Consider the following 14,810-nt stretch of genomic DNA (forward strand, 5'->3'; position numbering starts at 1 on the left):
CCAGTTTACTTGTATTTTCTTCCAGAAATATAGTAACTATAGACAAGAATGTTTATATATACTCTACATGATTGGAGAAAATTCAAAATTCTTTTCATCAGCTTGCAAGTGCACTTTGCATTTAGCAATACACTTTGGAGGTTTTTCCTTATTAGAACCTACAGAGGACTGCCTCGTTCTTTCAACCACTTGCATTAGACTCCATTCACCAGTCCCTGCTCAATAAGCTTTTTTTTTTTTTTAATCTTTCACTGTTACAGAGAGTTGAACCTAGTGGGTAAGTACAAACTCTGGAACCAGCCTATCTGGGTTTGAGTTCCAGTGCCACTATTTACCAGCAATGTGAACTTGGGCAAGTTATTGAACCTGTCTGTGCCTCCATGCTCATACCTATAAAATGACAATAATAATAATTGTAACCTCATAGTGTTGTATGCTCTGGTGGCATAGTGCCTAAGGCATTTGACTGCCAACCAGAAGGCTGATGGTTCAAACCCACCAGTCATTCCTTGGAAGGAAGACTGGGCAATCTACTTCTGTAGAGATACTACCTCAGAAACCCAAGGAGGGGTCGCTATGAGTCAGAACTGACTTGACGGCAGTAAGTTTGGTTTTTTTGTTGAGTGTTGTGTGAGGATTTAATGCACTAATATGTACCAAGCACTTAGAATAATGCCTAGATTATAATATGCTCCAGTAAGTGCTATCTAATTTGATTAATGCTGCAATTAAAATTACTTAGGTGATTGTCCACATATTTAGGTAAAATAAATTCTTAAAAATAGAATTTAAAGTGTTGTTAGTGATTGCCAAATTGCTTTCCACATTGTTTGTAACAACTTACTCTCTCCAACAGTGTGTGTATGTCTTGGTTCCCCACAACCCACACAGTTTGTTAACAAACTCTTTGAATTTTTCTGATCTTATTGATAGTGATGAAAACATATTATCAAACCCACCAGCCACTCCTCGGAAGGAAGGTTGGGCAATACTACTTCCGTAGTGATACTGCCTCGGAAACCCAAGGAGGGGTCGCTATGAGTCGGGGGCGACTCGACGGCAAATAACAGCAACAACACAATTGTCATTCTAATTAATATTTCTCTTATTAAGAGCAAAGTTAGGTATCTTTTTATGTTTAAGAATCATTTGTATTTGTCAATTCCTTCAGTGCAGCTTTGACTTCTTCCTTCAATATCATTGGTTCTTGATCATATGCCACCTCCTGAAATGGATGAACATCAACCAATTGTTTTTGGTACAGTGACTCTGTGTACTCCTTCCATCTACTTTTGATGTTTCCTGCATCATTGAATATTTGCCCATAGAATCTTTCAATATTGCAACTCTAGGCTTAATTTTTTTCTTCAGTCCATTCAGCTTGAGAAACACAAGTATGTTCTTCCCTTTTGCTTTTCTAACTCCAGATCTTTGCACATTTCATTATAACAATTGGCTTTGTCTTCTCAAGCTGCTCTTTGAAATCTTCTGTTCAGCTCTTTTATCTTGTCATTTCTTCAATTCATTTTAGCTTCTCTCCATTCCAGAGTAAGTTTTGAAGTCTCTTACTTCACATCTCTTTGGACATCCATTTTGGTCTTTTCTTCCTTTCCTGTTTTTTTTTTTTTTTTTAATGACCTTTCGCTTTCTTCATGGATGATGTTTTTGATGTCATCCCACAATTCCTCTGGTTTTTGGTCATTGGTGTTCAGTGTATCAAATCTGTTCTTTAGATGGTCTCTAAATTCAGAAGAGATAAAATCAAGGTTATATTTTGGCTCTTGTGGACTTGTTTTGATTGTCTTCAGCTCCAACTTGAACTTGCATGTGAGCAACTTGTGATCTGTTCCCCAGTAGCTCCTGGCCTTGTTTTGGCTGAAGATATTGAGCTTCTCTGTCCCTTCTTTCCACAGATGTAGTCGATCTGATTCCTATATACTCCATCTGTCAAAGTCCATGTGTGTAGCCATCATTTATGTTGTTTGCAATGAATAGGTCATCAGTCTTGCAGAATTCTATCATGTGATCTCCAGGAACATTTCTATCACCAAGGCCATATTTTCCGACTACTGGTGATTCTTCTTTGTTTCCAACTTTTGCATTTCAATCACCAGTGATAATCAATACATCTTGATTGCATGTTTGATCAACTTCAGGCTGCAGAAGTTGGTAAAATATCTTCAATTTCCTCATCTTTGGCTTTGGTGGTTGGGGCATAAATGGGAATAATAGTAGTATTAACTAGTCTTCCTTATAGGTGTATGGATATTATCCTATCACTGACAACCTTGTACTTCAGGATGGATCTTGAAACATTCTTTGTGATGATGAGTGCCACACTATTTCTTTTCAATTTGTCACTCCCAGCATAGTGGATCTTATGGTTGTCTGATTCAAAATGGCCAAAACCAGTCTATATCAGCTTACTAATGCCTAGGATATTGATCTTTATATGTTCCATTTCATTTTTGACAACTTCCAATTTTCCTAGATTCATACTTTATACATTTTTTACTGCTTACCAGAAGGTTGGCGGTTCAAACCCACCATCCACTCCACAAAAGAAAGAGTGGGCAATCTATTTCCATAAAGATTTACCATGTTGGAAACCCAAGAGAGGGTTACTATGAGTTGGAATCCACTTGATGGCAGTGAGTTTGATTTGTTTTTTGTTTGCAGCTGTTTCTTCCCATTTTTAGTCCTGCCACATCAGCAAATGGAGGCCCCAAAAGCTTTACTCTATCTGCATCATGAAGGTCAGCTCTACTCTGAGGAGCCAGCTCTTCCCTAGTCATACTTTGAGTGTTTTCTGACCTGAGTGGCTCAGCGTCCAGCACTATATGAGACAATGTTTCAGGGCTATTCATAAGGTTTTCCAGTAATATATCAGGCAGTGTTTCACTGCTATTTTTAAGGTTTTCACAGACAATTCTTTGATAAGTGGATGGCCCCTTCCTTCTTCCAAGTCTGTCTTAGTCTGGAAGCTTTGCTGAAACCTGTCCACCATGGGTGACCATGCTGGTATTTGAAATACTGATGGCATAGCCTCCAGCCTCACAGCAACATGCAAGCCACCACAGTATGACAAACTGACAAATGAGTGGTGGTCCCCCCGACACACACTAGTTGCTGATGTTTCTTATTGATTTATGGGAAATTTTGCATATTAAGAAAGTTAATCCTTTTTCTACGAGAAGCTTTTCAAATGTATTTCAAGCTTATAATTTTTCTTCTGATTTTTTTTTAAATTGTGACTTGGGTGAAATTTTATAAAACAGATTAGTTTTATACTCAACAGTTCACATACACATTTTCTTTTGTGATGCTGGTTATATTCCCTGCAGTGTAACATCTTACCTCCCACTTCCTCCCTGTGATTACCCTTTCCCTGTGTCCTTCTTGCCTATGCATTCCTGCCTCCCTACTTTTCTCCCTGTGCAAATATTGCTCTTTTGATCTTCCACGGTTGATTGGTCTAAGGAGTGCATCTCCCTGGTGTAAGTGTTCAGCTCATAGCCCTGTCTATTATTTGGCTGAGAGTTAAGCCACTGAAGCGAGTTCAATTCCAGGCCCAGAAGGTGACTAGGGGCCATAGTCTTGGGGGTTTCACCAGTCTCTATCAGAGCAGTGAACCCAGTCTATTTTATGACTTTGAACTTTGTTCCACATTCTTCTCCCACTCTATACAGGATCTCCAATTTTGAGCTCTTTCTGAGTGATTGACATTGGTAGTCGAGTACCATCTAGTTCTTCTAGTCTCTGGGTCATATAGGTTGAGGTTCTCATGGTCCTTTAGTCCTTTGTACTAACTCCTTCCATGCATCTTTGATTTTCTTCACTCTTCTTTGTTCTGGATGAGGAGAGACCAATGGTTGCCACTGAGCTGGCCGCTCACAAACTTTTAAGACCCCTGTCGCTACTCACCAAAGTAAGATGTAGAACAATATTTTTGTATATGCTGTTGTGCCAATTGAGCTTGATGTCCTCCACGACCACGGCCCCAGCCTGCAGGACCAGTGACCTATTCTCTCAAGGTGCTTAGTTGTGGCTAACAAGCTATCCTAAATTTGCCTCCTATTATGTTTAAACTGCATATAAACATTTTTATAGCACATACAAATACATATGTAGGAGTATCTACTGCCACACCTATGTATGGTGGTGGGTTTATTTTAATTTATCTATCCAAACCCTTCTACCTATATATTCATCCGTATATTAGTGTTTGCTGTTACCGGTAATGCAGTATTGTGCCTGCAATAGTGTTTGCCTTTATTGTCTGTACCTCTTGTGCACCTCTCCATGTATTCCTTTTTCTTAGTGATATGGAGCTAATCACACTCTTTTGTTATATTGCTGTTCCTTTCATCCATATCAAACCTGTCTCTTAATTATCCTTCTATTTTTCCTCCCTTCCCTGTCCCTACCTTCCCTGGTAACAAACAAAGAAAATTCCTTTCCCTGTGTAAACCTTTCCTTGACTATTTACAATAATGGACTCAGACAATATTTGTCCTTCAGTGATTGACTTACTTCACTCAGCATAAGGACCTCGAAGTTCATTCATGTTGTGAGGTGATTCACTGAGTCTTCATTATTCTTTAATGTTGCATAGTGTTCCATTGTGTGCATATACCATAGTTTGGAAACAACCTAAGTGCCCCACCAACAGACGAATGGTTAACCAAACTATGTGTTTTGATTTTTTAACTCGTATTTTATAAGTCAAGTTAAACTCTTTTGGAGTCTGGGCTTTGGGTCATACATTCAAAGCCCTGATCAACTCTGAGATTATTATTATTTTTTAATTCTCCTGTTTTTAAAAAAGTACTTATATGCCACTTTTTACTTTGACATAAAGAAAATATGTATGGATTTTATTTTATATCCATCTACTGGTTACCAATTTTTCATAACACCAGTTATTGAGTAAACAATGTCCCCCCAAATGATAGGATATGATATGCTAACTTCAACACATTCTAAATTTCCTTATGAATTTTGGTCTATTTTAATGTCTTCTTTTTAAATTATAGTCCCTTGATTTATTTATTCATGCACTATTACCATATAGTTGTAATTTATCATACTTAATGAAACAGTACTTTTAGTTAGCTGTCAGGGTTAAGTTTCCCACATAACCTTTTTATTTTTTAAGAATTTTCCTTGTTTCCTATTTATATAAGAACTTCTGGGTAAGCTTATCTAGTTAAAAAATTTTCTTCCGCTATTTTGACGGCATTGTCTATTGGAATTTTTTGGGATTGATGCTTAAATGAATCTTTCCTTTTGCTCCCACATAATGTTGTTATGCATATCTCTTATGCTAAAGCAGGGAAGTGGAAATCTACATTTGAATACTGCTTTACACAGTACCAACCAGTTGCTATTGAGTCAACACAGATTCATGGCTGACCCCATGTGTGTCATTAGGATTGTTCCCCTCAGTGACTAGAACTGTACTCCATAGAGTTTCAATGGCTGATTTTTTGGGAAGTAGATAGCCAGGCCTTTCCTCTGAGGCCCCGTGGGTGGACTCAAACCTCCAACCTTTTGGTTAGCAGCTGAGCACATTAACCATTTGCATTACCAGGGAATAAAAAAACTTAAAAACTCAATGCCATTGAATTGATTGTGACTCATGGTGATGCCACCATTGGGTTTTCAAGGCTGTAAATTTTCATGGAAGCAGACTGCTTCATCTTTCTTCCATGGAGCAGCTGATGGGTTTGAACAACCAACCTTTTGGTTAGCAGTCAAATGTCTTAGCCACTACACCACTGGCTTATTCCTTACCCAGGAATAAGTACTTCATATTTACCTAGAACTCTGGGATGTATAGAGTGCTTATACATATGGTATCTCATTTAATCCTCACACTAACTCTTAGAGATAAATGTTATTAATTGTATTTTCAATATGAAGGAACTGAGGCTTAAAAAGATTAACAAACTTGACCAAATTATGCAGCTGGTTAGTGGCTGAGTTTGAAACTGTACCCCACCATCACCTGTCCATCTGTTAGTCTTTTCTGACCACTGGAGAAGGTAATGGATACAAACAAATGAAGAAGAAGCCAACACTGCAGAAGGTTCAATAAGATCTTTGAACTCATTGTTTGAGATCCGTGATAGACTGCTCACTTGGCTGGCTCCTCAAAGTTGATCAATGGTGCTGAGTGAATACTCTGTGCACTGAAAACCCCTGGAAGGATATAAGGGAGGCAGTCTTGGCCCTCAAGGGTTCAACAGGCTATATGTCCAAATATGAGAGCCAGTAATCTTTTCTCTGGTCTGGAAAAAGCCTGACCACTGGTCTTCCAAATTTCTGGGTAACATCGCCAGATCATACCCAAATAAATGCAGTTCCACTTAGGTTGTGGTCCAAAAATTTTTAATAAGGGAAATAATATACAGAGATGGCTCTGAGATGAGAGGAATAGAATGCCAGCTTCACTGGAAAGGCAGGGTTAGTTTTTCACTTTAACTTGAGAATAGACAATGGGGTCCAAGTCTGCAAAATGGTTTTCAGTCAAGTGATTGCTCGTTTCTGAGGTTTTGAAAGTCATCATGGCATAGGTAAGTGACTCCTCTGGGATGGCTGAAAGCTGCAAAGGAAGAAAAGGGAGGAAGAAGGAAGCAGCCAGAGGTTTGGAAAGCTATGGTCTAGAGGGGCAAAGGAAACCCAGAGTCATTTGCCCAGAGTCTGAAAAGCAGCACCACTATCAGAAGCAGTAACGCAGAGCAAAGAGGGAAATTCCAGTGGCAGCTGGCCTCCAGTGTCCTAGAAACAACATGGTCACCTTACCTTAGCTGGAGGATCTGAGTGAGGATCCAGGACCTGGGGACTGGAGTGACCTGCCACAGGGCCAGAAAGAAAAGGGACAAGTTTCATTAAGGGGACCTGGAGGGATCAGAAGCCTCTCCCCTAAGTCTTGGGCACAAGGGGCAGAGTGTGGAGAAGGTTTTGGAGGCCGGAAAGGTAGAGAGTGAGGTGAAGGAATTTGTGGTCATGGGCTGCTACCACCCCTGCCTCTTCTTCACTCATAACCAAAACCAGCTGCTGTCGCGTCGGTTCTGACTCACGGCAACCCTATGTGTGTCAGAGCAGAACTGTGCTCCGTAGGGTTTTCAATAGCTGATTTTTCAGAAGTAAATAACCAGGACTTTTTTTCTGAAGTACCTCTGGGTGGACTCAGACTTCCAAGTTTTCAGTCAGCAGCCAAGCACGTTAACTGTTTACACAACCCAGTAACTCCTACTCAGTCATAGTTAACTCTCTCTCTACATATATTTTTTAAATTTTATTTTTGCAGTGTTTCCTCCCCTAGTTAACTTTATGTTTAATGGTAGAGAAAAAAAGAAGGGTTGTTCCATCTTTTGGGGACCACTTACATTTTCTGTAGCTCTTTATGATGAGGAGGACAAGGGCCATTAGCAACAGTGTCAGTAGAACCCCAGCGAAAAAGGCCAAAATCAGATGAGGAAGCTCTTTGCTGTTTTGGCAAAGAAAGGGAGCAGATGAACCGCTGAGTTTTTGAAGGCCTTTCCTAAAGGCCAGAGTGTAACTGCTCCCACCTATGGACAAACCACTGAAATGGCTTTTACTCTGGTTGGTTGATTTGCACTCCTACCCACTAGTTTTCAACTTTTTGTTCTCAGATTTCCACATCTATTTGAGAATTCAATGAAAGCTGTGGACTCTCTTCTACCCCAAAATGATCTTAGGTCTACATACAATAGCACATTTAAGAGACTCATGGATCTCCTAAAGCTCTAACCAAACCTGTTGCTGCTGAGTGAATTCTGACTCATGGCAACCCCTGTGTATTACAGAGTAGAACTGCCCCAAGGGTTTTCTTGACTGTAATCTTTATGGAAGCAGACCACTTGGGCTTTCTTCCACGGACCCTCTGGGCAGGTTGGAACTGCTAATCTTTAGGTTACTAGTTGAGCACAAATAACTTGTCCAATGCTGTTGTTGTTGTTACGTGCTATTGAGTCAGACCTGACTCATAGCGACCCCTCCTTGGGTTTCTGAGGCTGTATCACTACGGAAGTAGATTGCCCAACTCTCCTTCCAAGGAGTGGCTGGTAGGTTTGAACCACCAGCCTTCTAGTTAGCAGTCAAGTGTCTTAGGCACTACGCTACCTCCTAAAGTTCAGGACAACCCAAGTTAAGAACCATAATCCTATGATCAAAAACCTATTTAGTTCTTTTTCTGTCCCTCGTCCATTCTCCATTACCCCCCACCCCAGTTTCCCAAGGAAAAACCCTCAACACAAAATCAAATGCCATGTTGTACAAGGTGAAATGGGTCGAGAATGGTCATTTACTTGGGGATGGCAGGGAGACAGGGCGCAGAGGGAGCCGCTGGAGCTGCTGTGAAGTGGGGCTGTTGCTCATCTGCAAGAGAACATGAAAGGCATTAGTGTGTCTGCTGCTTCTCATGGAATCCTTCCAGTTCACTGGTCCCCAGATGCCTTATCCTACACAAACAATCAGTGAAGGTTAAGGATGGGCTGCCACTCTAAATAAAGGAGAATATTGTTTCTTAGATCCTGGGTCCTTTAAAATAAAAACGTGAATGAGGATTTTTTTAAAAATCAGCTACACAAATGAAAGGAGTCTACTGTTTGCAGTCATATGTCCCTTTGATAAGCATAAACACTTCATGTCTCTCCCTTCTCAAAGATTTTGATGTGGATCCTTGGGAGATAGGCCTCCTCTGACCTAAGCAGAGAATCATGAGTTTGGATGTAGAGAACCAAAAGTGAAACCTAGAACTAGTGGTTCCCAAAGTCAATATGACCATGGAAATTGCTGTCTGTTTGCTTGTTTGTTGGCAGGGCAACTATTAAATTGCCTGACTAAAGGTAGCCATGGTTAATTTTCCAAATGCCTACACCATAACCAGAACAACAACAAGAGTAATGAATTCGATTTTCCTAAACTATCCATCTGGTATACTAACAAGAACTGAAGGCATCGTTTACTTAAGTTGGAGGTCCAAGTGGTTCTCTGTGACTCTTCTTTTCATTCCTCCTGGCATTAGATTCTGCATCATGGTGAAATCTGTTTCTCCAAGTCCAGAATTGCACTAGCCAGTGACGCATTACAACCCTTCCACACCATTTCATTATTCTAGTTCATTTCAAGTCAGTATTGAGGTGGATGATAGTTCCTCTCATGAACTCACCGATCTGGGATTTATGTTTGGAGGGATATCCTCCCATGCTGTCTTCCCCTGAGAATAAACAAGATATCTCTTAAAAAACCTGGAAAAGAGAGGCATGTGAGAGCGTGATACTGAGACTGTTATGTTAATATAAGAAGAGTAACAATAAGTGAGAGGCAAATTGTGGGTGTTCTAATGAGGCCAGTGGTCACAGACTTTACAAGGCCCAGAGTAAAGTCATTGTTACCGTGGCTCAGCAGAAGGTTCTCAGCTTTGCAGGTCCAAAAATACGATCTTGTCAGGACACCAAGAATTGATGGATTTCTCTAGAACTGATTCCCGCCAACTCAGGAAATTGATGTATAAACTGGAATGACATAAGAAACATATTGTAACTGGTGTACTCTAGCTATCAAAACATTCAAAAGAAAGCCAAATTATAACCATAATTGTGCTTTGTAAGCACTGAATTAAAGAAGTATGAAAAAAGGTGAATAGATGATTTTATTGTTAGTTGCTGTTGAGTTGATTTTGACTCATGGCCACCCCTTGTGTTAAAGAGAACTGCTGTATAGGGTTTTTCGGGCTGTAATCTTAAGGCCAAGCAGAACACCAGGCTTTTTTTCCCATGATAATTGGGTAGGTTTGAACCACCAACGCTTAGGTTAGCAGTCTGGGGCAAACCATTTGCACCATCTAGGGACCTTGAATAGATGACTTTGACAGAGTGTTACATACCTCACTCTTCCCTGGTGGTCCTAGGCAAAGTTTGACAGGCTTGCTCTTTTTTTTAAAAATTTTTATTGTGATTTGGGTGAAAGTTTACAGAGCAAATTCATTTTCCATACAGCAGTTCACATACACTTTGTCTTATGACATTGACCCCACAATGTTACAACTCTCTTTGCACTTCCTCCCCATAGTTACCTCTTCCCTGTGTTCTTCCCTCCCATGCATTCTCACACCCCTCCAGCTGTCTCCCTGAGCAAACACTGCCCTTCCACTCTCCCACAATATCTGCTTGATGTAAATGATGACAGGCTTGCTCTTGGAGGACCTTCTTCTAAGCTCTACCAGATGTCTCTTCTATGCATATATCGTCTTTTGAAGTAGCCAATATCTTTGTTTAGGCTATGATTTTGTTTATTTTGCTAAGCCTTCTATATTTTCTCCTTTTAATTTGTTTTGATACTAAAAAGCATAAAGAAGCAGAAAAGTATAATCATCCAAATTCCCACCATCCATTGTTAATATGTTGATATATTTCCTTTTAGTTGTATTTTCCATTCATTTTTTTTTAAAACCAAACATACCTGAAGTTATAGCCTCCTTTTTTTAAAAAACTTTTTACCATAAGCATTCTTCCATGCTTTGAAAGCTCTTTATAAACACTGTTAACGGTGATAGATCTTTCTGTTACATCTGCATACTGTAACTTGCTTAACGAATTTCCTGCTTATTGATAGAAATTATTCCCAATTTTAATTTAAATAAATAAAAATGAAGGGAACTTTTTTTTGCATAAAATTTTGCATGTATCCCTCATTACTTCTTAAGAGGTCACAATTTTACTCCACATTCAGGCAAACCCGTAACAAAAACGTTAACCGGTATTATTTCTGCTGTATTTTAAGGTGATTTATTTAGACAATTAATGCCATAAATTATTTACGTGTTTTAATCATTCAACTCTCAAAAGTTAATTTCCAAGTCCTTGGACAGGGGGTGGGTTGGAAGAAGGGCATCTCATTGTCACATACCGATTATATCAGCAGCAACAGCAACATTATCAAGAAATTGATACTTGACACAACATTTTTAGGTCACAGAAGTATGAGAAGTGCCAACAAGGAAGTTGAGTGAGAAGTTCGAGTTATGAGACTAGGAAGTGTGCAGACCACAAAAGAATCAACAGTGGTAACGATTTTTCCAGCACTTTTTTGTATCTTGTCTAATTTATAAGTCAATAGTGCTCTTTTCAGAGCACCATAAGTATTGACATAGTATCTTCAGAATGACCAAATATGTTTGTACTAACTCAAGTACTAACTTATACTAGACTCTACCACGGAATATGGGAGAAGGGAGGATCACAGGTTTCCATAAAATCCTTCCTTCCTATGAGTGGCTCTGAATTTACAATCATAACAAAGAAATTTTATCACAGTCACTATAAAATAAGTTAGGTCACCTCACCCAGAATGACAAAACCATCACACAATGTCACAGGGAAATAGCAACTTACAAAACCAGGCCAAGAAATGCAGAAAACACATTTCCTTTTGAAAACAACAATTCAAAACATTTGACAGAGACAAGTATTGATTTGGGTGAAGGAAGGGCAACATACCAAAAGTGAGTGGTCAAACCCAGTGGCATTGAGGAAGAGGAAGACATAGAGAGGTACACAGGAAGTACAGACAACAAAGATGAACCCTTTTGCATGTACTACTGCGTTGTCAGTGATGCCAAGCATTGATCTACGGGTGGATAGATGGGTGGACGGGCTGGGAAAAAAAAATTCTGACAGAGCATAAATTAAAATAGGAACTGTGCTATATATAGCTGTTTCCATGCTCTGTCCGACCCTGGAGATTTTCTGATTGCCATAAAATCTACCAACTAATTGCAGTCATTCAAATACAACCCATCTCCCACCAAATAGCTAAAAGGAAAAAAGATGAAGCCACTAACGATTGGATGCTTTTCTTGTGGAGAGTAAATATCTCATCTAGGCTAAAATGAAACCAAAAAATCCAAAGCCACTGCACTGAGTTGATTCCGACTCACAGGGACCCTTTAGGGTAGAGCAGAACTGCTTCATAGGGTTTCCGAGGCTGAAATCTTTACAGAAGCAGACTGCCTCTTTTTCCCACGGAACAGCTGGTGGGTTTAAACTGCCGACATTTTGTTTAGCAGGTAAATGCCTTAATCACTGTGCTACCAGAGCTCCTCCAGATTAAAAGCATATAGTAAATACATTTACCTTTTTAGAAAAAGTCCAGTCAGAAGATGAAATTGTCGAAGGCAGAACTTTTCACTTGCATTTATTACTACTCCTATTTTTCAGAAATGATGAAATAAAGATTACTGTCACTGCTTCCATCATCCAGCTGTGTGTCACAAAGATCTTGTCTAAGCTAAGGGTAGACTTCCTCTTTGAGGCCAACAGAATTCTATCTTTTTAAATCCCATGACCAGAGAGTTTCTTTTGCGTCATTTGACACGTGATTGCCAGGATATAAGGAGAGAAACCAAGTTTATTTCTAATTCAGTATTAATATTTGAGGGTTTTTTTTTTTTTTCTAATTAAGTAGTTATTTATTTACTTTAACCACCCAGACATTGTGGGGTCACAGCTGTATGACATGGTCATTGTCATCAATAGTTTACAATCTCATCTATTCTAACCAGGGAGATAAAAAAGGAGAAGCAAACAGTGCAAGAGTTAGCTAGTAGCTGTGCAGATCTGTGTGATAAGAGTGTTAAGTTCCCTGCAAGGCAAAGTGAATCATATATTTATAAATAAATATCTATTCATAAAATAATACTAGATATAATCATTAAATACATGTTATGAGCCAGACAGGGTGCTCAGTAATGTGGATATTTCAGACAGCAAGGCAGGAACATTTCTAATCTCATGGAGCTAAGTGGCTAATTGAGGAGAGAAATAATAAACAATAAACAATAGATTTATTATGAATTGTGTACAGGGTCCTAAAAAAACAGAGTTCTCTGTTTGAGAGTAAATAATGGGAGAATGAGTCCTTGAGTTCCATGGTCAGGTGTTTTTACCAGGGCTTAGGAAGAAGCCAAGAGCTATTTTCTAAAAGGAGAATCTGTGGAAGAGGTCTTGGCATTGCTCTAAAGTCTTTGGGGGTCTGTGCTGTGATTCTATCAAGGTTTACTAGAGGATCCTTACACCATCTCTATCGGTCCCAGACACTTTGCACACCATGGATTTGCTAGGGTATTAATTCCCTGGGCCTGCCCTATCAAATGGCCAGCAACTGGGTGGCTTAAAACAACAGAAATGGATTCTGTCATAATTATGCAGGTTTGAAGTTCAAAATCAGGGAGTTGGCAGGGTTGGTGCCTTCTGGAAGTTCCAAGAAAGAATCTGTCCAATGCCTCTCTCCTAGCTTCTGTTGGTTGCCAGCAATCCTAGGTGTTCCTTGGCTTGTGCAGCATCTATACATGGTCTTCTCATCAGTGTCTGTGTCTGTGCACAAACTTCTCTCTTCTTACAAGGATATTAAGGAGCTCTGGTGGTGCAGTGCCTTAGGCCTTTGACTGCTAACCAGAAGGTGGTGGTTCAAACCCATCAGCTGCCCCGTGGAAGGAAGATAAGGTAATCTACTTCCATAAAGATGTACCACCTTGGAAATCCAGTGGGGATTGCTATGAGTCACAATCAACTCGATGGCAGTGGTTGTTTTTTTTTTTTTTTTTTTAAATAAAGATATTAGACCTATTAGGTTTACGGCCTACCCTAATCAAGTATGACCTCATCTTATTTGAGGTTAAATAGGATCTTTTTTTGGTGCTATTTCCAAATAAGATCAAATTCACAGTTTCTGGGTAGATACACATTTTTGTGGGACACTATTCAATCCAGTGAGGAGCCCTGGTGGCACAATGGCTAAAGCACTCTGCTGCTAATGAAAAAGTCAGTGGTTCAAACCCACTAGCTGCTCCACAGGGGAAAAGATGTGGCAGTCTGCTACTGTAAAGATTACAGCCTTGGAAACCTTAGGAGGCAGTTCTGCTCTGTGCTATAGGGTTGCTATGCGCCGTAACTGATGACAATGGGTTTTGATTTGTTCCACCCAGTACAGCTGGCTAATAAGGTCCAAGTGTTGGAGCAGTTTGCACCATAATCTAAACTAGTTTTTGATCTTATTCTTTTTTTAGGATTCACCCAAAACTGGTAGCCTGATGGGTTGGTTATTCACAAAATGGGTCAGATCAGCACTCCAAATGTTGTACTCAAAATCTAAAGAGGCCCACTGGGCTGTTTTCTTAAGGCAGGTGATGCAAAGTGAAGCAACTTGCTTTCACATGCTCCAAATTACCAGAAATTTTCCTGAAGTGTCAGCCCTCTGAATTTTCATAGAGGTTATCTATCATCCACAGTCATGCCTAGATCTCACTACAGCATCTGAATAGTGTTTGTTACTTCTTTCTCATCATGTCCAGTCATTATATCTTTAAAATAGTAGACCTGCATGGTATCCTGGGCAATGGCAAGATGATAAAGTTTTCTAGAAACTAGATGGATGACAGAGAACCAGAGAGATGGTATAGATGGTATAGAACTATTCCTACATAAAATTCATCACTCCTGATTTCTGCGACACTGCTCTCCACAAAGTGATGCCCTGCACTTGACAGGTGAAAGCATGGTCTTTGCTTGTTTTCCTTTGGCAAAAGCATTTTCCAAAATAGCTGATACAAGACAGATACTTGTAGAATCCACCTGTAGAACAACAGCTGTAATAGGAGTAACCACCTGATCTGTGATGAATTTATGATCCATCGTCCTCCTCCACACCTCTTCTGCATGGTCTGGCCCCTCCTCATCGTCCCTTGCCGATGAGCTCTCGTTCATCTCATCTGCCTGAGACAT

At 39.8% G+C, this 14,810-nt stretch overlaps 1 protein-coding gene across 1 annotated transcript; it reads right to left on the minus strand.

The window, feature by feature from the left end:
• Positions 1-6,469: 6,469 nt before the first annotated feature.
• Positions 6,470-14,810, minus strand: CUNH1orf162 (chromosome unknown C1orf162 homolog). Its single transcript, XM_042782080.1, has 6 exons — positions 14,648-14,810; positions 9,200-9,247; positions 8,337-8,406; positions 7,395-7,495; positions 6,808-6,857; positions 6,470-6,607 (listed from the first exon to the last, which is right to left on the minus strand). The coding sequence occupies exons 1-6, from the start codon at positions 14,808-14,810 to the stop codon at positions 6,470-6,472; spliced, it is 570 nt and encodes a 189-aa protein (XP_042638014.1).

Source organism: Orycteropus afer, unplaced genomic scaffold (assembly GCF_000298275.1).
Source record: "Orycteropus afer afer isolate SDZICR_OR568_19922 unplaced genomic scaffold, OryAfe1.0 scaffold00010, whole genome shotgun sequence".
Taxonomy (NCBI): domain Eukaryota; kingdom Metazoa; phylum Chordata; class Mammalia; order Tubulidentata; family Orycteropodidae; genus Orycteropus; species Orycteropus afer.

What these genes read in the sequence shown, in the direction of transcription:
- CUNH1orf162 (XM_042782080.1), bottom strand. Translation starts at nt 14,810, where the DNA reads ATGTCTCAGGCAGATGAGATGAACGAGAGCTCATCGGCAAGGGACGAT. An exon ending in CAAACATAAATCCCAGATCG is followed by an intron (nt 8,407 to 9,199) that starts GTGAGTTCATGA and finishes GTTCTCTTGCAG; the next exon opens with ATGAGCAACAGCCCCACTTC. An exon ending in TGTCTCCCTGCCATCCCCAA is followed by an intron (nt 7,496 to 8,336) that starts GTAAATGACCAT and finishes TTGCCAAAACAG; the next exon opens with CAAAGAGCTTCCTCATCTGA.